Source organism: Dasypus novemcinctus, chromosome 3 (assembly GCF_030445035.2).
Source record: "Dasypus novemcinctus isolate mDasNov1 chromosome 3, mDasNov1.1.hap2, whole genome shotgun sequence".
Classification (NCBI taxonomy): Eukaryota; Metazoa; Chordata; class Mammalia; order Cingulata; family Dasypodidae; genus Dasypus; species Dasypus novemcinctus.
In genome coordinates, this window is record NC_080675.1 from 121,289,605 (window position 1) to 121,315,858 (window position 26,254).

Genomic DNA, 26,254 nt, shown 5'->3' on the forward strand with positions numbered 1-26,254 from the left:
ACATTTCAGAATTTTCTAAATATAGAATTATGTCATCTGCAAGTAGTGAGAGTTTTACTTCTTTTCCTATTTGGATGCCTTTTATTATTATTGTTTTTTCTTGTCTAATTGCTCTAACTAGAACTTCTAGCACAATGTTGAATAACAATGGTGATAGTGGGCATCCTTGTCTTGTTCCTGATCTTAGAGGGAAAGCTTTCAACCTTTCCCCATTGAGTACAATGTTGGCTGTGGGATTTTTTTTTTTAAGATTTATTTATTTGTTTATTTATTTCTCTCCCCTTCACTCCCCCAGCTGTCTGTTCTCTCTGTCCCTTTGCTGTGTTCTTCTGTGACCGCTTCTATCCTTATCATTGGCACCGGGATTCTGTGTTTCTTTTTGTTGCATCATCTTGTTGTGTCAGCTCTCCATGTGTGCAGTGCCATTCTTGGGCAGGCTGCACTTTCTTTCACGCTGGGCGGCTCTCCTTATGGGGTGCACTCCTTGCGTGTGGGACTCCCCTATGCGGGTGGCACCCCTGTGTGGCAGGGCACTCCTTGCACGCATCAGCACTGCGCATGGGCCAGCTCCACACGGGTCAAGGAGGCCTGGGGTTTGAACCGCGGACCTTCCATGTGGTAGGCGCATGCCTTATCCATTGGGCCAAATCTGCTTCTCGGCTGTGGGTTTTTCAAACATGACTTTTTATCATATTGTGGAATTTTCCTTCTATGTCTGTCTTTCAAAGTATTTTTATCAAGAAAGGATGCTGGATTTTGTTGAATGCCTTTTCTTCATCAATTGAGTAGATCAGGTTGTTTTTTCCCCCTTCAATTTGTTAATGTGGTGTATCACATTAATTGATTTTCTTATGTTGAACCATCCTTGCATACCAGGATTAAATCCCACTTGGACATTCTGTCAAAGTCTTTTGATCTGCTGTTGGATTCTATTTGCAAGTATTTTGTTGAGGATTTTTACATCTGTGTTCATTAGGGAAATTGGTCTGTAATTTTCTTTTCTTGTAGTTTCACTCCATTATGATCTGAGAAGGTAGTTTGCATAATTTCAGTCTTTTTATATTTATTGAGACCTGCTTTATGACCCAACATGTGGTATATCCTGGAGCAAGATCCAGGAGCATTTGAGAAGACTATATAACCTGCTGAGTTTGGGTGCAATGTTCTGCATATGTCTAACAGTCTAGCTCATTTATCATATTGTTCAAGTCTTCTGTTTCCTTGTTGATCTTCTGTCTAGTTGTTCTATCAATGATGTAAGTGTTGTGTTAGATATTTATGACTGTTATTTCTTTATGGAGGATTGTCCCTTTATTATATAATGGCCTTCTGTGTCTCATAACTTTTGAAATTTAAAATCTGCTTTGTCCAATATTAGTTTAGCTGTCCCTGCTCTTTTCTGGTTATTGTTTGCGTGGAATATCTTTATCCAACCTTTCACTTTCAGTTGGTTTATATCCCTGGGTTTAAGGTGAGTCTCTTGTAGGCAGCATATGGATGGCTCATGTTTTTTTTTAATCCGTTCTGTCAGCCTATAAATTTTGAATGGGGAGTTTACTCCATTCACATTTAATGATATTACTGTAACTGCATTTACTTCTACCATTTTAATCTTAGGTTTTCATATGCCATATCTTATTTTTGCCTGTCTTTTTACTCTCTTAGTTATCCTTCCTGCTATTCTTGCCTTCTACACTCTTCTCCAAGCCTCTCTCTCCTGTCTTTTTCTTTCAGGCTGTAAGGCTCCCTTTAATAGTTCTGGCAAAGATGGATTCTTTTTTACAAACTCGCTTAGTTTCTGTTTCTTTATGACTATTATAAACTGACCTTCATATTTGAAGGAAAATTTTGCCAAATAAAGAATTCTTGGCTGGCAATTTTTCTCTTTCAGTATCTTAATTATATCATACCACTGTTTTCTCACCTCCATGGTTTCTGATGAGAAATCTGCACTGTGTCTTACTGGGCATCCCTTGTATCCCTTGATGCTTTCAGAATTTTCTCTTTATTTTTGACATTTGACATTCTGAGTAGTGTGTGTCTTGGAGTAGGTCTATTTGAATTTATTCTGATTGGGGTACACTATGCTTCTTGGGCATATATATAAGTTCATTTCCTTCATATTAATTGGGAAATTTTCAGTTATTATTTCCTCAAATACTCTTTCTGCCACCTTTCCCTTTTCTTCTCTTGGAACACCCATGACAAGTATGCTGTTATGTTTCATGTTATCAGTCAATTCCCTGAGCCCCTGCTCAGATTTTTCCATTCTTTTCTCTTTTCAATTTCAGCTGTTTTGTCTTTGGTATCACTTTTTCTTTCTTCTATCATTTTGAATCTGCTGTTGTATGTCTCTAAAATATTTTTGACCCCACCTATTGTGTCTTTCATTCCCATGAACTCTGCTACTTTTCTATTCAGGTTTTCATTTTCTTCTTTGTGCTTGCTCAATGTCTTCTTGATGTTGTTTATCTCTTTAGCCATATTGTCTTCCAACTCAGTCATTTCATTTTGGAAATTTGTGTGCATCTCATTAATTAGTTGTCTCAAATCCTTTGTCTCTTCTAGGGCTTTGATATATTCCTTTTCTTGGGCTATTTCTTTCATTTTCTTAGTATGGCTTGTCATTTTTTTGCTGATGTCTAGGCATCTGATTAAGATGGTGAGTTTACTGAGATGCTTAATTTCTCTCTTTCATAGGGATTTAGTGGCAGGAGGCTGTGTGTTACTACTGTTCCTTGATTCTTGGTTAACTTGATGTGGATCTTTAGGGTTGTCCCTGTTGGTTGCTTAAATCTGGGTCCTTGACGCAGTCATGGGTTGCAGACTGGCTTCCAAGGTCCTTAGGGAAGGAAGCGGGAAAGCCTGAAAAATCCTCTTGCTTATTTACTTTTAATTTCCACATGTATACTTCCTTGGCCCACCAGCAGATGATGCTCTTTGGCAACCCTCTCAGTTCAAAGCCTGGTTGCAGTGTGTTTGCTACAACACAACAGTATCAAAGTTATAGAGGATCCTGCCTAGAGGCTAAGAGCCTCGTAATTTAAACTTTCTCAGAGATGATTCTTCAACCTTTGGTGGCAGCTACCTCCCTTTTCATGGGTAGGGAATAAATTCCACTCCCTTTTGAGTCTTCAGCAACCGGGCCCGTTTAGTAGAGAGGGAGACTGAAAGGGTTGGATCTCTTTAGACCCTTGATGGCTCCCAAGGCAAACAATGGCATGGGACCAAATTTGCAGGTCAAAAGCTGAGTCCAGCTTTAGGTTGTGTCCCTTTCTTCCCTTTCTTGGGAAGGTAGATCCCTGCCCCTCCCGGCTTTGTCTGTTGCCTGTCAGACCTGATTATTCAATATGTCTATAGGGTGGGGGAGGATGCTGGCAGATGCAGCTGCCACTTTTAACTCACAGTTTTGCTGTTGTGATTCTTTTCCTTTGCCTCTCTCTCTCGGGCAGTGTCCAACCTTCCCCTGGTGTCCTAAGCCCTAGAAGATTTTTTTCCAGGCTGTTTCTGCTTGTCCTCTAGCTACTTTTCTAGGAAAAAAGAGAGTCCCATGCCTTTTTAGTCTGCCATCTCCTGGAAGTCCCCCTCCTGTTCTTTTAAATATTCATCATATAATAAGGTTAGTAGACCTCCTCACCATTCTTACTCCCCCTTCTTAGACAGTACTCTTTTATATCATTGCCCCTCTTAATATGGCTATTCCACCTGAAGCCTATTATGTCTCAATTTTTTCTTTTATCTGTATCATGTACGTATATACTTTATTTTGAAAGCAGTCTAGGAATTATACAACTAAGAACATTTATTCAACAGGGTTGAAAATTTAGAAATAGAAATCCAGGACAATGGAAAGAAGAATGAAAACCAGCCAATGGACTTTTAACATCATTGTTTTATTTAATCATATTTACTTTGAGATTCCTGGAAGCCAAGATAAAAAGGAAACATAGTAAGTTACAGAGGTCTTATGATCAGAATAGAGGAAATATTTCATTTCTTCAGAAGAGGTGATATATTTCTTGGGGGTGCTAAACTCTGAAAAATGCTTCTCACATAGATTCTTTAGAGCACACAAAACATAATGGAAATGATTTTTGGAAGATTCTGAAAACAAATGCAAATTAGTGTTCTCATGACTATTTCTTGTGTGTGTGTGTGTGTGTGTGTGTGTGTGTGTGTTTTGGGGGGGGGGGGCGGGTTTGGGGAGTACCGTGGATCTGTGGATTGAAACTGAGACCTTGAATGTGGGAACCAGACACTCAACCACTGAGCTACACCTACTCCGCATGACTATTTCTTATAATGACCTTCAGCAGATGCCCTTGGCATAACATTTGAACACATCTTAGTATATTTATTTTATTGCTACAGCTCTTTAACTACCCGCCACCATTTCCTGACCCTAAACATTCTTCCTACTTTTTGTCAAAGTTTTTGTAAATTGAATATTGTACATATGGAACCCTTTTTACCAGGCAAGTACTTACAATGAATAATAGATTTGGTTGATTTACACCATGATTCATCTAAGTTATTTTTTTTTTCTCTTTGATTTGGGATGATTTTTTGCATTTAAAATCATTTTAGGAAAGTTAACTAGTGTTAATTCTAACAATTATTCTTAGCTGTGGGAATAATAATAATCTAATGCTCTTTTCTTCTTTGCCTTCTTCCTGAGAATACAGATTGGTTTACATTCAGAGTTCCTGCAGTTTGTACTTCAAGGGTGAAGCAGGACTGCTTATAACACAGTACGAGGAACCCTCCCCTGGGGGAATGGGAGGGTCCCTCTGACCACTGGAAGGGACGTGCAGTTCCAGGACTCACTTGCCAAACCACAGAGATTGCAGGCCTGCTGCCCATCCATTATAATCATCATTATTTAACATTTTTGGAAGGTTAGAGCCAAAATAAGCAGTCTGCCAGCCAAGGGAGTGACACCAGCCTTTACCACAGGCATTGGAGGCCCCTTTGGTATTTAGTAGCAGTGACTTGGGTCATAGCCTTGTCTGATTCTATCAGTCTGGCCAGGCTACTGCCTCCTGCTGTCTTGCCACAACTCTTTTTGGATATTCTTTCTCCTCCTCCCCATTTCCCAATAATAGTTACCTTGGTATGTGTTTGCTGGTTTTGTTTTTTTCTTTTCTTTCTTTTCTGGTTTTTTTGTTTGTTTGTTTTTTTAAGAATTTAGACAATGAAAGGAATTGTATTAGTTGTAGTAGTAAGACATAAAAATTTGCACGGAAGGGTTTTTGGGCCTCCTGAATTTTGGGTTTGTGGTCCATTCCTGAAACCTCTCTTCCCTTGGAATCAAAATATAGTACTGTGGTTAAAAGCATAGAGCCAAGACTGAGTTTGAAGTTTGGCTGCACCGCTTACTACCCAAATTATTGTGGGCAATTTACTTAACCTCTCTATGTTTTAGTTTCTTCATTATAAAATGCATTCAGTAATAAAACCTTCCTCATAGATGTGAGAATTAAATTAGATATTACATGAAAAGTGCTTAGAATAGTGTCTGAGTCAATGTGTTAGGTGCCATTATTATTATTGGGCTACAAAAGCCATACCAAGGTGTCATATTGAGACCATTTTGGGACATGGGATGATGAGCTGTTTGTTTGGGAGGAAGAGGTATTTGGGGATTGTGTTTGGAGATGGATAATGAGAAAGCCCTCTAGCCCTCCAACAACCACCCAAAGATCCAGATAGGGTGATTTTTTTTTTTTTTAAACCTAGGTAGCAAATGGATTAAAGTTGTGATTGCTTAGAAACTTCTGCATCCAAGAGTTTGTGTAAACTAAACACCATTGTCCCATCTAATGAAAGGGAGGTTCAGTTCAGGTATGCAAAGATCATGCTCCATCTGCTTACCCAGACCAGTGTCCGGGCATAGCCTCAGTTGTGCCCTGAGGCTGGAGGAACAAGGTGGCCTGGATGGCTTTGGAGTCAAGTCAGTCTTACTTTGAATCTTAGCTATGTAAATTTAGGTTAGTTTTTTTTACCTTTTGGAGACTCAGTTTCTTTCTCCATGAAATAATGATTATGATTTTGATATTTCAGAATAGTTTTGGAGATGAAATAAGTTAGTGTCTATAAATTATTCTGCATAGTATCTGGCCCTTAGAAGGCATTTGACATTTGTTAGCATCTTTCCCTTCTTTTGATTCTTCCCTGTCTGCTTAATTTATTAAGAAAGTCTCACAGTTTAAGAGATCATTTAGAGGCATACTTTCCAATTTATGTGCATAAAAATCACTTGGGGATCTTGATAAGATACAGACTATAAATTCAGCAGGTGGGACCTGAAATGCTGCATTTCTAACCAGCTTCCAGGTGACACCAGTGCTATGTCTAAGACCCACACTTGGAGTAGCCAAGAGTGTACTGTACTCTTGCCTTACTTTGAATCTCATTATTACCAGTTAGATTCATGTTAATATGTAACTCCCCTCCGCTCCCCCTGCCACCCACATCCAAGGCTACCTGCATTTGCATGTCCAGGATCATCATTTGGAGAAATATAAAAACTTTTATGTTATGATGGGTAAAGAAGGTTTCTCTTCATCCAGTACAAGTGGGGATTTTTGAGGCTGGAAGAAACCTGTCATAGACTTTTCCTTAGGATCTCCATGGGCTTGGAAGTCCAAATCGTTTTATATAAATTGCTGTGTTCCTGTCTTGCTGAATGCCTCCTCTCAGAATTCAGGTCACTTTGCAACTCAGATTGCCTATCAGTAAGGCTAGGGAAAACTCTCAGTTGTCTGGTTGGAGGGAGCCAACTCAAAGACTGGGCTTCTGCCCTCCAGGAGTCCTCAGTAATTTTAAGAGCCATATTTCTCAAGTACAAGCCTTCTCCAGGTTCCGTAGATTGTGTTTTGCCAATGTCGACAGATGAAGTCCACTTTTGTTCTTTTGTGATGCACCCTCGTAATTACTACAAACTCTTTGATGGTTGACCAAACCCGATAGGAAAGCAGAGTACATAAGAGCCTGGTGATGTGGTACATACTGGGCCTCCTAGCAGAGAACAGGAGGAAAATCAGTGGAGAGAACTTCCGGAGGGGCAATTAGAAGCTGTCTGGCACGCTGATTTTACCTTTTCTTTTGATAAAACTCCTTTACCTGAAGACAGTATCAATATCCTGAGCTCCTTGAGGGCAGATAATGACCTGTCCACTTGTTATCTTTAGGGTGCTTTCTAAAGGAATGAATAAGGCTGTTTATTTCTTTCCTCTTGACTTGCACTTAGGGTGGCTGACAATAGTTAGATGATGGTGCTTGGTTAGTGTCTTGTGGTCTGATGAGCTAGGCTTTCCATAGGCATGTTTGAGTGACTCAAAGTGATTAATGTTCCTATGTATTTATTTTGTGTTTTAACAATCTCATTATTAAAACTGCTACACATAGGGTTATATTTCACTGTACTAAGATGTCTTTTTGTATTATTGTTATTTTTATAATCATCCGGATTTAGCTAGGCAATACATTCATGAATCTTTAGCCCTTCTCAGTGACCATTAAAGTTAACCCTGTATTTCTCCTCTACCATAGCCCCACTGCCAGCAGATGGGTAGGCTGTTTAATTTAGGGAGCTCATTGACTTCTAGTTTCTTTCCTAGGCTGCATCAAGAAAATAATCATACTAGGACTAACTTAGCCTCATTAACTGTCTTTAAAAGAAGGTCTATGAATAATGCCAGGTTTCTCCAAATCTCCCAGAGGGTAGGAGTCAGAATAGAAACTTAGCTTATTGTCCACTGACTTTGGAAAAGTTTTGCATGTGGTCAAAATTGTCTTCCCTTATGATTCTCTGACATTAATGTTTCAAAAGAGCACTTAGAATGCTCAGTGCCATGAGTGACTAGTCTCAAGATACTTGGTGTTCTTGAAGTGGTCAAGTGTATATGATAGGAAAAAAAAGTACATTGGTGGGGAGGGGAGTGAACCCTTTCTTTGTTAGAGCTTTGCTGTTCTTGTGTAAGGGTTCTTAGGCTGTGTGTATGTGTGCATGCCCCTGCGCATGAGCATTTGGAGAGAGGGGAAATAGGAGTGGGTGGACCTCAGAATCCATTGGGTGTCAGGGAAATAGAATTGGGTCCCTGAATTCATCTTGAACTTTCCATAAAGCTAACTTCCAACAGGCTTCTTTTCCATACACATTTGTTCCTGTGTTTTGATAGCACCTTCTTATCTTCTTGAAATCTATCTAGTAGCTGTGCCGTGTTGATTTAATGCTTTTGCAAGTCACTCTGTCTGAATATAGTGCTTGGAGAACATAGCATGGTTCTATTTCCAGTGCCCCAAAAGACAGAAAAGGCGTGGGCAGACTCACATGTCTCCCTTACATCTCCCAGAATGACTGGCATTCTCTGCTTCCATTTATGTCATGGTGTTTTGTGAGTTTCTGATTTCAAGGCATGCCACCTCCAGCTTAGGCTGTGGACCCAGCTCTGATTTTGCTTTTATCAGAAGCATCCAAGTTTTCCCTTAAACAGGATTTGAGATTTTTAAATTTTTTGTTTCTAGTTCTTCATATTTCATAACCATTTAGGATTTAGGCTTTTAACTTTTAGAAAGGTAATGAAATGAGAGAAGTTCTGGGGGGAATGGAGGGTTAGGGTCGTTAGGCCACTGGGGCCTGAGGGCAAGCAAACTGGTGGGCTTCTAGTTTAATTTTTAACTACAGCCATGCTCTATTTGGCTGTCAGGGCCCCCATCCTCTTTCCTGCCCAGTGGACAAAAATGCTTTTAGACTGGCAAACACTCTCTGGTTTGCCTTAGGCTTTATTACTTCCTATTGTTGAATTGCCTGTCCTAGGGAAATCCAGAATTTTTTAAGTTCTGTCTTTCCCTGAACACTTTTAAAAAGATCCTCTAGCAGCTATATACAGCAAGTGAAAGAGAGATCGATAGGTGAGGAATTTTCTTGTTTGTTTTTTTATTATTATTATTGAAATAAAGAAAATATTCTAATAATGATTGAAATGATGAATACACAGCTTTGTGATTATACCAGATACCATTGATTATACACTTTGAATGAATTATATTCTTATTAATATGTATCAGTAAAATTGATTTGTTAAAAAAAAAAAGATCTTGTATTGCAGAGTAATTATAATCTGTCTTTAGAGTGGGCTTGGGACTTAACTACTTTCTTGTGTAAACCAAATGATTTCTTATTCATTATGTAAAAATAATTAAATTAAAAATTATGTAGTGCTTTAGAGCTTATGAGGTATCTTTATTTAATTCATTATAATTCACAGTAAGTCCATGGCTGGGAGTGCAGGTATTTTTTTCCCCCACATTATGTATGGGAGGTAATATGGTAATGGTGAATGAGTATGGGTCCTGGAGTTAAATATTCAAGTTTGAATTTCAGCTCTACTAATTACTAGCCTCATCTCAGCTAATAAACTTACTCAGTGTCTTCATATGTAAAATGGAGTTGGGGGGATTTATATCTCATAGGGTTGTTATGAGAAGTAAATAATAAATTTATGTGAAACAATTAGAATAGTACCCAGCACATGGTAAGTGCTCAGTAAATCTTACCTGCTAAAATTATTTTATTATTAATATTATATGAAGAAATAGAGGTTTAGAAAAATTAAGCAATCTAAGGTCACAGGTCTAGTAGGCAGGAGAGTGAGGGCTTAAATCAAGATATAGGGAGCAAAATATATAAAAAAATAAAAATAAAAGAAAGAACTTGAAAACTTCCATGCATACCAGCATTTTTTAAAAGATTTATTTATTTATTTATTTCTCTCCCCTTCCCCCCCACCCCGGTTGTCTGTTCTCTGTGTCTATTTGCTGTGTCTTCTTTGTCTGCTTCTGTTGTTGTCAGCGGCATGGGAATCCATGTTTCTTTTTTTGTTGTGTCATCTTGTTGTGTCACTTCTCCGTGTGGGCAGCGCCATTCCTGGGCAGGCTACACTTTCTTTCCCGCTGGGTGGCTCTCCTTACGGGGTACACTCCTTGCGCGTGGGGCTCCCTATGCGGGGGACACTGCTGCATGGCATGGCACTCCTTGCGCACATCAGCACTGCACGTGATCCGGCTCCACACAAGTCAAGGAGGCCCGGGGTTTGAACCGCGGACCTCCCATGTGGTAGATGGATGCCCTAACCACTGGGCTAAGTCTGCCGCCTGCATACCAGTATTGATGATCATAATGGTTTTGGAAATTTACTGTCTGTTTTGAGCAAATAAAGTGTGATGTTTGGATACATCACCAACAACAAAAGATATGGGGAGTGGACGTGGCTCAAGGATTTGAGCGCCCACTTCCCACATGGCAGGTCCCGGGCTCAGTTCCTGATGCCTCCTAAAGAAAAAATAGACAACGGCAGACAATGAGCAAAATACAACCAGCAGACAATGAACAAAAACAACAACAAACAGACTAGGGAGCTATCTTGGCATGGGGGGAGGTAAACCTTGAACTAAAGTATTTGCATGTAAAATGGTCTGTGCAAGTGGACATCTGCAGTGGAGCTGTCTGATACTGGGTTCTTTCTACTACTTTTACTGCTTAATTCTATATGCATTCTGGGGGATAGGAAAGTGAGCCATCCTTTCTTTCATCTTTCAACTTTCTTATCTCAATTTTCATCTTGTTTTCCTATATTTAAAACGATTGAATATTGTTTTTTCAGTCATGGGATTGGGAATTGGGATTGAGATTTTCAGTCATGGGACTGGGAATTCCTCATGCAAGGTAGCAGTGACGCATAAGAATGTTCTGCAGGTAGAATATCCTTGACACAGATGTGCTAGGGACTTCTGGATTTCACTGTGGATTTTGTCCAGATAGATTATTTGGGAGAATTAATATCCTGTATATATTAAAGTACACAGTTGTTGCCAAACATCAAGAGATTGGAAAAAAATTAGTAAGCATGAACTTCTCAAGCCTTTGACGTTTTCAACTTAAGAGATAGGATATTTAAATTTTTAGTGATCTCCTTTGTCCTTTTACATTCCTTTGAGGTAGTGGAGAAATAGGCTATGTTAGCACCATTTTGGGGAGAGTAGTTAAGTCCAGTGTAAAAAGAAAACAGGCTTTGAAGTCAGACAGAGGAGGCTCAAATTGTGGCTCTTCCATATCTGGTTAAATGTCTCCAAACCCCATTTTCCTTATCTGGATAATGGGGATAAACAGAGGATTGTTTGGGGACTTAAAAGAGATAATGCTCACAAAAGAGAAAATGCCTCATCCACCTCTGTGTGCTAATTTATTCATATACCTTTAATTTTTTTCTATTTTTTAATGAGGACTGGGGATTGAACCCGGGACCACATACATGTGAAGCAGACCGTACACCATTGAACCATACATGCTCCCCTAGTTTATTTTTTTTAATTCCCTCCCCCTTGTGGCTCTTTTTTTTTGCTCTGTGTCCATTCGCTGTGTGTTCCTCTGTGTCTGTATTTGTTTATTTTATTTCCCCTCCTTCCTTGTGGCTTGCTTGCTGTGTGCTCTCTGTGTCCATTCACTGTACGCTATTCTTTGTTTTTGCTTGTCTCCCTTTTTGGTTGCATCACCTTGCTGAGTCACCTCTCTGTTGTGCTTGTAGGCCAGGTGGCGCTCTGTGGCGTCTGCGGGCCGGGCGGTGCTCCGTGGTGCTTGAGGGCCAGGCAGCTCTCCGCGGCACCTGCGGGTGAGCCTACCTTCACAAGGAGGCCCTGGGATAAAAACCCAGGGCCTCCTATACGGCAGATGGGAGCCCAACTGATTGAGCCACAGCTGCTTCCCTCCCCTAATTTATTTTTAATGTGCCTGTTATGGAGAAGTCACTATCTCCGTGTGTTACACAGGTTATGTGCAATGCCCATTATATCAAAATCCCTACTTTACCTCTTGTCACAAGGCAAAATTAATGTTGGTGTATCCACATGGCCAATAAGGAATATGCCACTTACAGAATCTGTCAGATGGTATTTGGCCAGCTATTCTCAGAAAGTAGAAGCAACAGGTGTTTCTTGAGTATTTACTATGTTCCTGACATGATGGGAGGAGGAAACACAAAAGAAACCCAGTATGTCACAGAACTGACAGTTTTCTCAGGAAAACAGATATGATTGAAACATAATATGATTAAAGAACATTATAAAACACTGTGATTCAGCTAATATTAGTTACATGGCAACAATGGGATAGGTTCTGGAATAGGCATTGCATGGGCTCTTATAGACAGGTAGGTTAGGAGAAAAACAAAACTCACACTTAAAGTATACTGTGATAAATGACAATAGAGTTATAAAAAGACTAATATGAGACTGTAGAGGAGGAGTTATGTAGTATATGTCTATTTGGGTGGTGCAGCTTCCATAAGGAGGTGATGCTTGAATTGATCATAAATGAATAGTGAGGATGCTGGAGAGAAGAGTATTGAGAAGAGAAGACAGAAAATCCTATTTGTAAAGGCACTGAGATGTGGGAGGACTTGGGGATAAAGAAAAACAGCATTTGTTCAGTATTCCCGATGACTGGAACTTAGGGTTTACGTAGGGTAATGGAGGGAGAGCAGGCTGGAGAAGTGAACAAGACACATGTCATTAAAGTTCTTATGTACTGGGAAGCAGATGTGTCTCAACTGATAGAGCATCTTCCTACCATATGGGAGGCCCGGGGTTCAAATCCAGGGCCTCCCGACCCATGAGGTGAGCTGGCCCATGCGCAACGCTGACAAGTGCAAGGAGTGCCATGCCACACAGGGGTAACCCCATGTAGGGGAGCCCCACATGCAAGGAGTGTGCCCCTCAAGGAGAGTCGCCCCGTGCGAAAAAAGTGCAGCCTGCCCAGGGGTGGCGCCGCACACATGGAGAGCTGATGTAGCAAGATGACACAACAAAAAGAGATACAGATTCCTGGTGCTGCTGACAAGAATGCAATAGGACAAAGAACACACAGCGAATAGACACAGAGAGCAGACAACGGGGGTGGAGGAAGGGGAAAGGAAAAAAAAAGACCTTATGTACTATGCTGAGAAGTATGAATATTAAAGTGGTGGCAGCCAAGGAGGCAAGAGATGATTATATGTGTTTCAGAATGATTACTCTAGAAGGATCTTCCAGTGAACTAGGTGAGAAAAAAGAGCCTGAATCAAGTTTTAGAAAAAAGAAAAAAATGAATGAATGGCTAGAGGGATGAATAGTGGAGTAAATGAGCAACACTAACCATAAGCATTGTGGGAGTCCAGAGAGAGGGGACACCAGGTAGGAAGAGTATTTGAGAAAGACTCTCTTAAGGAGGAAGATTTGATTGTCCAGCCCAGTGACTTGCTCACTAATCAACAGTCTTTGGAGATTCTTTTTATTTATTTATTTGTTTGTTTGTTTGTTTATTTCTCTCTTCTCCCCCCGCCCCGGTTGTCTGTTCTCTGTTCTTTGTCCACTTCTGTTGTTGTCAGCAGCACAGGAATCTTTGTTTCTTTTTGTTGCGTCATCTTGTTATGTCAGCTCTCCATGTGTGTGGTGCCATTCCTGGGCAGGCTGCACTTTCTTTTGCGCTGGACAGCTCTCCTTACGGGGCACATTCCTTGCGCATGGGCCTCCCCCATGCGGGGGACACCCCTGCGTGGCACGGCACTCCTTGCGCGCATGAGCGCTGTGCATGGGCCAGCTCCACACGGGTCAAGGAGGCCCGGGGTTTGAACCGCGGACCCCCCATGTGGTAGATGGACACCCTAACCACTGGGCCAAGTCCGTTTCCCATTTTGGAGATTCTTAAACGGATAAAAATGATATTTTTGGAAGAGTTTGGGTACAATTAAAGAATGTAACTGATCTTAAAAATACATTCTTATTTTCTTCTAGTTTTTTATATTGAAATTTTCATTTTGAATTAGAATGTGTTATCTATTGGGCATCTTCATCTTCATCTTGGTTGGAGGAGGATAGGTCTGATGATATAGCACCAGTTCTTTAAGGAAAGTGCCAGAGAGACAGTATGACTTTTGGATTGGAAAATAAAGTTGGAATGATCCCCACTGTGGCTGTGGGGAGAAAGATGGGAGAAACTGCTTGCACTGTAGAGTCCTTTCTTGGTTTGTTTTCCTGTTGGGCTCAACTGCAGTCTTGGAATCCTTGATAACACAATGCTCCAGGCAACTAATATCAATGGATCAGAGTTGGAACTAGAATTAAAACCTATTTGTCATGCCTGGGGTAAGAAATGGATGAGAAATAGATTATGAATGTACTCAACGATTCAAATCAGTTTTTACTTTTCCAGGTGGAACTTGCAGAAATCTGTGCCAAGAGTGAGCGTTATATTGGCACTGAAGGAGGAGGCATGGACCAGTCCATATCATTTCTTGCAGAAGAAGGAACTGTACGTGACATTGAGCTATTTGGTAATCTCAACTAGGAAAAATTCACATGCAAAGAAAGGTCTTAAGATCTTGAGCATGTTTGGCTAAGGGCAGCCTACTTTATTAGGCTCCACTGATAATGTTTTCCCACCAGCTTTGTAGCTCAAGGCTATCATCATTTCACCTACTGCTTCATGTTGATTACCTCTCCCTTAAGCTTCCAGAATCATACTTCAGTCTATTTTATTCATATTCTTAGTGTTGCTCCCAACCTTCCCTGCCATTTCTCTTCATTTTTAGGATAAGATTTCTCAATTTCATAGTTGTCAGTGTCTTCTTTTCCTACTGCTATCCCAAATCACTTCATTGCATGGCATTTTCATAATCTCTTGTTGGTTTTAAACCCAAATGTTAGTTCTTTTACCACATGTATTTGCAATCTCTCTTTTCATAATTTACTCTTTGGTATCATTTTTCTCTGTAAACACTTTTGGGGCTATGGTGGTGGCAAAAAGAATGTTGACATTAAGCCGGGAATAAATTCCTTAGTAAAATATTACTTCCCCTTGGCAAAGGTTTTGGTTGTTGCCCATAAACTTTCCATTTCCAAAATAGTAGTAGATATTTCTTCAATGTCTTTTCTTAGTTTTTTATCATTCTTACAGGCGTGGCTATTTTTCAAGAATACCTGGATTCCTTCTTATTAAGAATAGTTGTTGTTGATTCCCCTAAGCCAAAGATATGAGATGTGAAGAAATTTGGTTTAATACTAAAAACATACCATGGGTGTTTTAGATGGGACCTGACAAGCATACATGATGGCAAGAGTCCTGATGTTTATATAAGTTAGCTATGGAACTGAACAAAGTCCAAATTCTTTGGGCTTGCAAGGCACTCATGATCAGATCCCAGCTTTACCCCATCCATCCTAACCTCTCCTCACTCCTCACTCCTCACTCCTCAAACTCTAAGCTCTAGTCAAATTTCATTACCCAAAGCACCATTAACACTCACAGGATGTTTTCCCGTCTCTGGATTTGCATATGCTGTTCCCTCTACCTAACACCCTATTTGGGGAAAGAAATCCTCTGTCTGCCCTGCCCATCCTTTCAGACTCAATTTACATTTCCCTTTTTTCAAAGGAGCCTATTCTAGGCTATATATTGGGTCCAGTGCTTCAACTATGTGTTTATATAGAACCTGTGTTTTGCCTACCATTGTAACACAAGGACATATATTTGTCTGTCTACTTGACTGTCTTTCCTACAAGTCTACAGATGATATGAGGACAGGGACAGTGTCTTGTTCACTGTTGTATCTCTGCTGCCTAGTATAGTGCCTGACATTAAATAAATAATATTTGAGTGAACAAACAAATGAATGAATGAATGAGTAAATGAATTTCTTGAGAAATAATCTGTTAAGGTAAATAAATGCATAAATATATAAAACTTTTCTTAGTTTTAATAAAATATATCTCACCTGTCATTTTCCTTCCCATAGGCCAAGTTGATAGAATTTAGTCCTCTGAGAGCAACCAATGTAAAACTCCCGAGTGGGGCAGTATTTGTGATTGCCAACAGTTGTGTGGAAATGAATAAGGCAGCAACTTCTCATTTCAATGTCAGGGTGATGGAGTGTCGGCTGGCTGCAAAGGTATGAAATTGGTAAACCAGTGAAATTTGATAACTATCTTTTTGTTTTAATAAATCAATTTTAGTGATACATATTAATAAAGCATAAATCCATCTAAAGTGTACAATCAGTGGTATTTGATATAATCACATAGTTGTGCATTCCTCATTTCAATCATTTTTAGAGCATTTTCATTATTTCAGTAATAATAGTAATATTTTAAAAAAACCAAAAACCACAAACATTCAAAACACAAAAACTCATCACCTCTCATTCTTCCTGTGCTTTCCCTGCAATACATAGCTGCTATGTGTTTCCTTCTCTCTAGTTTATTTGTATTTATATTTTGTAAAAAGTCTTATATATGTGGGACACCCAGCAAGATGGCGTCAGAGTAAGGACCTTCTGGAGTCAGCTTGTGCTACAGGGCAGTTAGTATTCACACAGAGCTATCTAAAGCACCTGTTTGGGGTCTCCAGGAGACCAGAAGAGCATCCTGCAACATCCTTGAAAGAATGGAAGGAGGAGACTACCCATCTGCAGAGAAGATTCGTAAGTAGAGCATTCCATGCCCCATAGGCTCCATCCTCCACTGGCAGCACAAGCCTTCTCAGGAGCTATTCTATGGCTGGAATTGGAAGCTCTGCTTCCCAAAAACGGGGGAGGAAGAGACGGTTGGGCACCAGCCTCAGCTACTGATTAGTAAATTCAGCGGGCTAAAGTATAATCCTAAGAATAGCTAAAGTTTGGACCTGTCCAAGTCAGAAAGAGGCTGGTAGCTACCATTTTAACTCTGCCCTGGCATGAGGGGAAACAGGGCTGACTGAAAAGCACAGTGCTGTATGGATTGGCTTCTTTCCATCCAGATAAGACTACAACTCTAGCATAAGCCCCAACCCCACCTCAAGCAGGGAGGAAACTAGGGGGACCTGTGCCGCCTCTCTGGGAAAATGCAGGCTATACCGCAGAAGCCAGTGATCATCCTACTCAGGAGCTATTCTGTGGCTTGAAGTGGAAGCACCATTTCCCAAACACAGGGGAGGAAGAATCAGTTGGCCACATATTTCAGCTACTGATTAGTAAATTCGGCTGCCTAAAGTATAATCCTAAGAACAGCTAAAGTCTGAACCTGTCCAAGACAGAAAGAGGCTAGTAGGTGCCATTTTAACTCTGCCCACAGCAAGAGGGGAAGCTGGGTCAACTGAAAATCACAATGACAGTAGGGACCAGATTCTTTCACTGACATTGGCCTGTAGCCTTGTCCTAGGATTCAGCCCCATCTCAAGCAGGGAGGAAGCTGGTGGGCCCTGCACCAGCCTGTCTGGGTAGCTGCAGGTACATTTGGCTGGCATGGACTGAATAGTTGGAAGTCTACTGGGCACTGTGGCCATTTTGGACCTGCACGGCATAGATTGCTGCCCACACCTGCAATTCTGACCCCTATCCAGTAAGGGAGAAAGGGGTATGAAGCTTCATTAGTCTCTCTGGGCAACTACAGTCTAGACCTGCAGGACTTGGATTATTAAACATGGCTGTGGCTCTGTCCCTACCCTTTGCAAAGGAGAAAGTTGAGAGAAACTTCATTGGCTCCTGGGGCAATGAGGGCAGCTTGAGCTTCTATAGCTTACAGCACCAACTATATCCTTGGCTTCTACTACACAACCAGAAAGGGAGAAAGGGCAAGAAAACCCTAAACTAAAGAGAAACTGCACCCAGAATAAATACATCTAGTAAGCCAGATGCCAAGGTACCAATAAAAAAATTACAATCCACACCAAGAAAAAGGAAGATATGGCCCAGTTAAAGGAATAAGATACTCCTCCAGATGCCATAAAGGATTTGGGACGACTAATCATAGATGTTCAAACAAATCTCCTTAATAAATTCAGTGAGATGGCTAAGGAGATTAAGGATATTCAGAAGACATTGGATGAACACAAAGATAATTTGAAAGCATACATAGAAAAATAGCAGATCTTATGGGAATGAAAGATGCAATAGATGAAATAAAAATACACTGGCTATAGAATTATTGTGACTCTAGCAATGGAAGAAATTATATCACTGATATGGAGACAGTGGCCATGGGAGTTGCTGAGGCAGGGAGAGGGAAAAGAGGTGTGATATTGGGACATTTTAAGGACTAGGAGTTGTCCTCAATGATATTGCAGTGACAGATGCAGGACAGTATATATCCTGCCATAACTCACTGAATGGACTGGGAAAGAGTGTAAACTACAACATAAACTATAATCTATGCTGTGTAGCAATGCTCCAAAATGTACTCATGAAATGCAATGAATGTACCACACCAAGGAAAGAGGTTGTCAATGTGGGAAGTATGGGGGTTGTGGGCAGTGAGGTATATGGGAACCTCTTATATTTTTTAATGTAATATTTTTTGTGATTTATGTATCTTTTAAAAAAAGATAAAAAATACAATGGAGTCATATAATAGCAGATTTAAGGAGGCAGAAGAAAGGATTGGTGAGCTTGAAGAAATGGCCTCTGAGAGTGAACATACAAAAGAACAGATGAAGAAAAGAATAGAAGAAATTGAACAAGGTCTCAGGGAAATAAACGACATCAAGAGACATGCAAACGTATTTGTCTCAGAAGGAGAAGAGAAGGGAAAAGGGACAGAAGGAATATTTAAGAAATAATTGTAGAAAATTTCCCAACCTTATCGAAGGAAATAGATATCCATGTCCAAGAAGCACAATGTACTCACATCCAAATAAATCTGAATACACCAACCCTGAGACACAAACTAATCAGAATATCAAATGTCACAGACAAAGAGAATTCTGGAGCAGCAAGAGAAAAGAGAAAAACAATGCATAACACATAAGGGTTACCCAATAAGATTAAGTGCCAATTTCTCGTCAGAAATCATGGAGGCAAGAAGACAATGATATAATATATTTAAGACACTGCAAGAGAAAAACTTCCAGCCATGAATCTTATATCCAGCAAGATTTGTCTTTCAAAAATGAGGGTTAGTTTAGAATATTTACGGAGAAACAGAAATTGAGAGAGTTTGTAACCAAGAGACTGGCTTTGCAGGAAATACTAAGGATGTACTACAGCCTGAAAAGACAGGAGCGAGGGGCCTGGAAGAGTGTTTGGAAATGAAAATTATGTCAATAAAAGTAACTAAAATTGTCAAAACAGTGGAGTAAATAAAATATGATAGATAAAACCCAAATATTTAGGAATGAACTTAACCAATTATGTAAAACACTTTTATCCAGGAAACTACCACTCATTGCTAAAAGAAATCATAAAAGACCTAAATAATTGGAAGAGTATTCCATGCCCATGTATTAGAAGACTAAATATCATTAAGATATCACTTCTACTCTAATTGATATACAGATTCAATGCAATCCTGATAAAAATTCCACCAGCATTTTTAAAATAAATGGAAAACACAGTTATCAAACTTATTTGGAAGGGTAAGGGGTCCTGAATAGCCAGAAACATCTTAAAAAGGAAAAGTCAAGTTGGAAGACTCTCACTTCTGGACTTTAAATCATGTTATTTAGCTATAGTGGTAAAAACAGCATAGTACTGGAAAAAAGACAGACACATAGCCCAATGCAATGGAATTGGTGGTTCAGAAATAGGCCCTTACATCTATGGCCAAGTGATTTTTGACTAGCCTGTTAAACCCACCCAGATCAGGCAGAATACTCCATTGAACAAATAGTGTGAAAGAACTGGATATCCATAGCCAAAAGAAGGAAAGAGGACCCCTATCTCACACCTTATTAAAAAATTAACTCAAAATCCATCAAAAACCTAAAAATAAAAGCAAGAACCATAAAGCTTCTAGAAGAAATGTAGGGAAATATCTTCAAGACTTGGTGGTAGGTGGTAGATTCTTAAAGGAGATAAGAGGAGGACTGAGATGGACCACTGATGTTTAATATATGTAGAAGTTTTAATTAACTTTACTGTAAAAGTGCAGAAATGTATAGAATAAATGGTAACACAGTATAGTGAGTAACAGTGGGTTTATAAATGGGAATGTGACTGAAAAGCATAGTCTAGGGCTATAAATACCAATTGGCAGAAAGCTAGAGAATGAATAACACAATAAACTCAGAGGTGGATGAGAATTGTGATTGATGGTATAGAGGCACGAGTATCCTTTGTGAACTAAACCAGATGTACATCGCTATGCAGGGAGATGGGAATGTGGAGAAGTATGGTAAATATACAACTTGAGAGACCTATGGACTGTGGTTAAGGGTAATAATGTAATATTCATGCGTCTATGCCAAAGATGTACTGCGTTGATAATGGGGGGGGGTATGGAAAAAGTGTGCCAAATGTATAAGATGGACCATGGATAGTGGTAATAGTCTGATATTATCTCATAATCTGTAACTATGTTCTACCACAGTGTGGTGTGTTGATATAGGGGTGTTGTATGGGAATTCTGCACATGTGAATGATTGTTTTGTAAGTTTACAACTTCTGTCATAAAAATATATGTAAAAAATAATAATAGGGTGGGTTGGGGAAAAACACACCAAATATAAGATAAGGACTGTTGGAGAAAATATGGTGCTTACTGGGACATGAGACTGATATGACTATAGACAAAGAAAGATTTATTGAGAAGCTCTCCCAATGGACGGGGTCTGAAGAGAGACTTCAGCCTGCCCCTGGAAGGGGGGGATTTGGATTTATACAAAACTTTCCTAGGCGGGGGAATGATAGTTGGTGGGAGGGGGTTGAGGGTCTGAGTGAAGTGCAGGGGCCAATAGGAAGCCCTGGAGATGAAAACTTTTCCTGACAGTGACTAGAAGATAGTGGTTTAGGGAGTTATGGTTTCTTGGAATGCTGAAGGAGCAGATGTTTCTTTGTTCTGTAGGAGTTTTATTTCCCTGTGATATGTAGGTAGGGAAGGTTTTCATTTCCCTTTACTCCTGTGTCTATGTGGTTTTTTAATTTAACCTGTGGGGAAGTGCCAAACCCTTAAACATGTAGGCTTATGGGGAATGGGGTTAGCCTTTTTCCAATGCATATCAGGGAAAACTGAGCTACAGCTTGTTAATTATTGCAAACCTCTAATAAGGACTATAGTTAATAGTAAGATTTTGACAATATTCTTTCATAATTTGTAACAAATGTCTCACAACAATGCAAGGTGTTCACAGAGGGTTTATGTATGGGACCCCTATGTGTGTTATGCATGTTTGCTTTGTAAGTTCTCATTTTTTACTCTACAGTTATTGTTTATGTATGTTCATGTATAAATGATATAATAATAACAATAGAGTGAGTAGGGGAAATATTTTGGTTAGTAGTAATATTTTGAGGATACTCTTTTTTTTTTTTTTAAAGTCAAACTTTACTCAACTCAGATTTTTCTATCTTTTTTTTTTTTTAATTTCTCTCTCCTCCCCCCCCACCCCGGTTGTCTGTTCTCTGTGTCTATTTGCTGCGTCTTCTTTGTCTGCTTCTGTTGTTGTCAGCAGCTTGGGAATCTGTGTTTCTTTTTGTTGCGTCATCTTGTGTCAGCTCTCCGTGTGTGTGGCGCCATTCCTGGGCAGGCTGCACTTTTCTTTTGCGCTGGGCGGCTCTCTTTACGGGGCACACTTCCTGCGCATGGGGCTCCCCTACGTGGGGGACACCCCTGCGTGTCACGGCACTCCTTATGCGCATCAGCACTGCGCATGGGCCAGCTGCACACGGGTCAAGGAGGCCCAGGGTTTGAACCGCGGACCTCCCATGTGGTAGACGGACGCCCTAACCACTGGGCCAAGTTCGCTGCCGAGGATACTCTTTAATCATTAATTTAAAAAGTTTCACAATAATGGAAGGTATTGGTGGTAGGGTGAGGTATAAGAGTACTGTGTGATGTTATATATGTTTATTTTGTAAGTTCACAACTATGACTATACACTTATTTATTTATGTTTATGTATGAGTGATATACTTCAATAAATTTTAAAAAATTGAAAAAAGTCTTATGTATACAATATCACCCATGTCCATAATTTACATGAGGTTTCATTAATATGTAGTCCCATGTGACATTTTCAGCTTTTCTTCTCATAATATACATGTCCTTAGACTTTCCCATTCAACCACTGTCATACCCATATAATAGCTCTGCTAGTCACAAACACCATGATTTTCTCTATTTCCGTTCATTTCCAAAGATTTACAAACAACCCCTCCCCCTTTTTTTAACTAGTTCTGCACAGATTAACTATCGGCTTTTAATTCTCTATCCTCTTATTTTCTTTGACCTATATTCTAACTATTAACTCCATGAGTTTGCACAATATATTTAGTTCATAATAGTGCAGTCATACAGTATTTGTCCTTTTGTGTCTGGCTTGCTTCACTCAACATAATTCTTTCAGGTTCATCCATGTTGTCATATGTTTTATGACTTTATTTCTTTTACTGCTACATAATATTCATCGTATATATATACTACAATTTGTTTAATCTACTCATCAGTTGATGGAAACCTGGGTTGTTTCCATCTTTTGGCAATTGTGAATAATGCCACTATGAATATTGGTGCAGATGTCTATTCATGTCACTGTTCTCAGTTTTTTTGGGTTCCTCTTCCCAGTCACATGGCTAGTCCATGTTCAACTACCTTAGGAACTGCCAGACAATCCTTTACAGTGGCTGTACCATTCTACATTCCCACTAATAGTGAATAAGCATTCCTATCTCTCCTCATCCTCTCCAACATTTACAGCTTTCTGACTTTTTAATAGTTAGCAGTCTAATAGGTGTGAAATGATATTTCACTGTAGTTTCGATTTGCATTTCCCTAATTGCTTGTGATGGTGAACATTTTTTAAAAATGTATTTCTTATGCCATTTGTATTTCTTCTTTGGACAATTGTCTTTTCAAGTCTTTTGCCCATTTGTTAATTGAGTAGGTTGTTTTTTATTGTTGAGTTGTAGTATCTCTTTATATATCATGGATATTAAACCCTTATCAGATATGTGATTTCCAAATATTTTCTCCCATTGAGTTGGTTTCCTTTTCACCTTTTTTACAAAGTCCTTTGGGGTGCAAAAGTGTTTAATTTTGAGGATGTTCATTTATCTATTTTTTTATTTTGTTGCTAGTGCTTTGGGTGGAAGGTATAAGGAACTATCACCTACCATAAGATCTTGAAGATGTTTTCCTACATTTTCTTCTAGGTGTTTTGTGTTTGTCATTTTAATATTTAAGTCCTTGATCCATTTTGAGTTAATTTTTGTATAAGGTGTGAGATAAGGGTCCTTTTCTTTCTTTTGGATGTGGCTATCCAGGTCTCCCAGCACCATTTGTTGAATAGACTGTTATGGCCCAGCTGGGTGGGCTTACTGGCCATGTAAAATATCCCTTGACTGTAGATGTGAGGGTCTATCTCTGAGTCCTCAGTTTGATTCCATTGGTCAATCTGTCTGTCTTTATGCCAGTAACATGCTGTTTTTACCACTGTAGTTAAGTAATATGCTTTAAAGTCAGAAATTGATAGTCCTACAACTTTGCTCTTTTTTAAAAAAAATTTTTAAAGACATTTTTGGCTATTCTGGGCCACTTACCCTTCCAAATAAATTTGATAATTGGCTTTTCCATTTCTTCAAAAAAGGCTATTGTGATTTTTATTGGGATTCCTTTGAATCTGTAAATCAATTTTGGTAGAATTGACATCTTATCAATATTTAGTCTTCTAATCCATGAACATGGAATGATGTTACATTTATTTAAGTCCTCTTTGGTTTCTTTTAGCAATATTTTGTAATTTTCTGAATACAGGTCCTTTATGTTCTTGGTTAAGTTTATTCCTAAATACTGACTTTTTTAGTCAGTATTATAAAAGGAATTTTTTTTCTGGTTTGCTCTTCAGATTGCACATCAGTAGTATATAAAAACATTATTGATTTTTAGTTTTAATCTTGTATCCCGCCATTTTACTGAATTGTCCATTAATTCTAGTAGCTTTGTTGTAGATTTTTCAGGATTTTCTTGATATAGGAGCAAATCATCAGTGACTGTGGAAACTTTCACTTGCTTCCATTCTTATTTGCATGCCTTTTATTTCTTTATCTAGCCCAATTGCTCTAGCTAGAACTTCCAGCACAATATTGAATAACAATGATGACAGTGGGCATCCTTGTCTTGTTCCTGATCTCAGTCGGAAAGCTTTCTGTTTTTCACCATTGAGTACAATGCTAGCTGTAGGTTTTTGATGTATGCACTTTACCGTATTTAGATAGCTTCCTTCTATTACTATCTTTTGGATATTTTTATCAACTTCACTTATCTTTATTCTCTTTGTTTCCTTTCACTTTCTTTATTTCCCCAAATTTTAGGGTAACATTCTGACTGCAGCAATAGATCTTTGGATAAAAAGCAATATGATTCCAAACTCAGGAGATAAACTAAGAGATGGACCCTTCTAAGTCTAGGTATTTGGAAGCTGTATTAATTACAGAGTTGAATCTTCTGAGGTGGCATTTGTGGGGAAAAGGGCATCCTATATCTATGAATCACAGGCTATGGGATAGGTCTGTGGGTGGAGAAAGATGGGAGTTAGGGACAATTGATAGGAAGTTACCATAGTTGGTCTAATTTCTCAACGAAAATAATGGCAGTTTCAACCCCTGATCCATCTGTCTAGGAGTGTTCATTGAGTAGTTGTTGGCTATCTAAGAGCATAAACATATATAAAAGGATAGAGGACACAGGAGTAGAGAATAGAATGTTGGAGTTAAGGGGGCTATAAAATGGGAAATGGTTAAAGAAAATAAGACAGTATGTGATCACATTCTCCAAACAGTGACTCAGAAGTTAAATGTTATAGAAGACCCAGAATGGCACATGGTATGAATAGAACATTTGAGAGAACTGAGGCTTGGAACTGAGAATTGATCCTGGTTGAGGAAGTGTTCCCTACACTTCACATTTCTTTCCAAGTACTATTTTATTTCTATTTTTCTCATTCTCACAATTAAACTACCCAAAATATTGCTGTATGCATCTTTTTAAAAATCTTTTATTTTTATATTAGAGAAGTTGTGAGTTTACAATAGAATCATGCATACCATTCAGAATTCTCAAACATCACCCTACCACAAACATCTTGCTTTGTTGTGACACATTGTTTTTACAAATGGTGAAAAAACATCATCTAATTGTTATTGCTAACTATAGTCTGTAGCTTACATTTGGTGTATTTCCCCCCAAACCACCTATTACTAACACCATATATTAGTATTGTACATTTATCATACTAAATGAGAAAACATTTTCATATATGTACTTAAACCACAGTCTATCATCTACTACAGAGTTCACTATACTATACAGTCCCATGCCTAGCACAGTCCATCCAAAATGTACCATTGGTGACTCCCAGTTTCATCAGAGTTGGGATTTCATCACCTTAGTCAATTTTAGACATTTTCATTACTCCAAAAAGAAAACTCCCATGACTCCTTATACCCTACTATTGTTGACCCTTAGCCTTGATATATTATATTCTTTGCCATTGATGCAAAAATGTTACAATATTACTGTTAACTATATTCAATAAGTTAAATAAATTGTGTTTTCCCCATGAAACACCATATCCTTAACACCTTGTAATAGTGATGTACGTTTGTACTTGTTCATAGAAGAACATTCTTGTATTTGTACTATTAACCACAATCCTTATCCACAACCGAGTTCACTAGGTTATATAGTCCCTAGATTATCCTCTTTCTTTCTATTGACATTTATGGCCTTAGACTGTCCCTTTCAGCCACAATCACATTTATAAATCAGCAGTGCTAGTTATCTATTACCATCAACTCTATCCATTTCTACACATTTACAATCAACCTTATTAAAAATTCTATCTACATTAAGCATCAGCTCCCCCTTCTCAACTGTCATTCTGTCTCCTAGAAACCTGTACTTTAGATTTTAACTCCATGATTTTACTCACTGTATTTAGTTCATATTAGTAAGACTGTACCATATTTGTTCTTTTGTGTTTGGCTTATTTCACTCAGCATAATGTCCTCGAGGTTCATCCATAATCTGATATATGTCCCAATTTCATTTCTTCTTACAGCTGTGTAGTATCCCATCATATGTATATACCATATTTTGTTTATCCATTCATCAGTTGATGGTCATTTGGGTTATTTCCACCTTTTAGCAGTTATGAATAATGCCACTTTGAACATTGGTGTGTAAATGTCAGTTCACCTCCCTGCTTTCAGTTCTTCTGAGTATATTCCTAGCAGTGGGATTGCTGGATCATATG

At 39.0% G+C, this 26,254-nt stretch overlaps 1 protein-coding gene across 3 annotated transcripts in view; it reads left to right on the plus strand.

Annotated features, from left to right (window-relative positions):
• The window catches only part of GALK2 (galactokinase 2), a 210,146-nt gene that overhangs the window by 122,947 nt on the left and 60,945 nt on the right, over positions 1–26,254 (plus strand). For all 3 annotated transcript variants that reach the window (XM_058294170.2, XM_004471789.5, XM_058294171.2), the window contains exons 6-7: positions 14,249–14,347; positions 15,831–15,983. In XM_058294170.2, the coding sequence (XP_058150153.1) occupies positions 14,249–14,347; positions 15,831–15,983 (252 nt within the window). The remainder of the gene's footprint in view (positions 1–14,248; positions 14,348–15,830; positions 15,984–26,254) is intronic.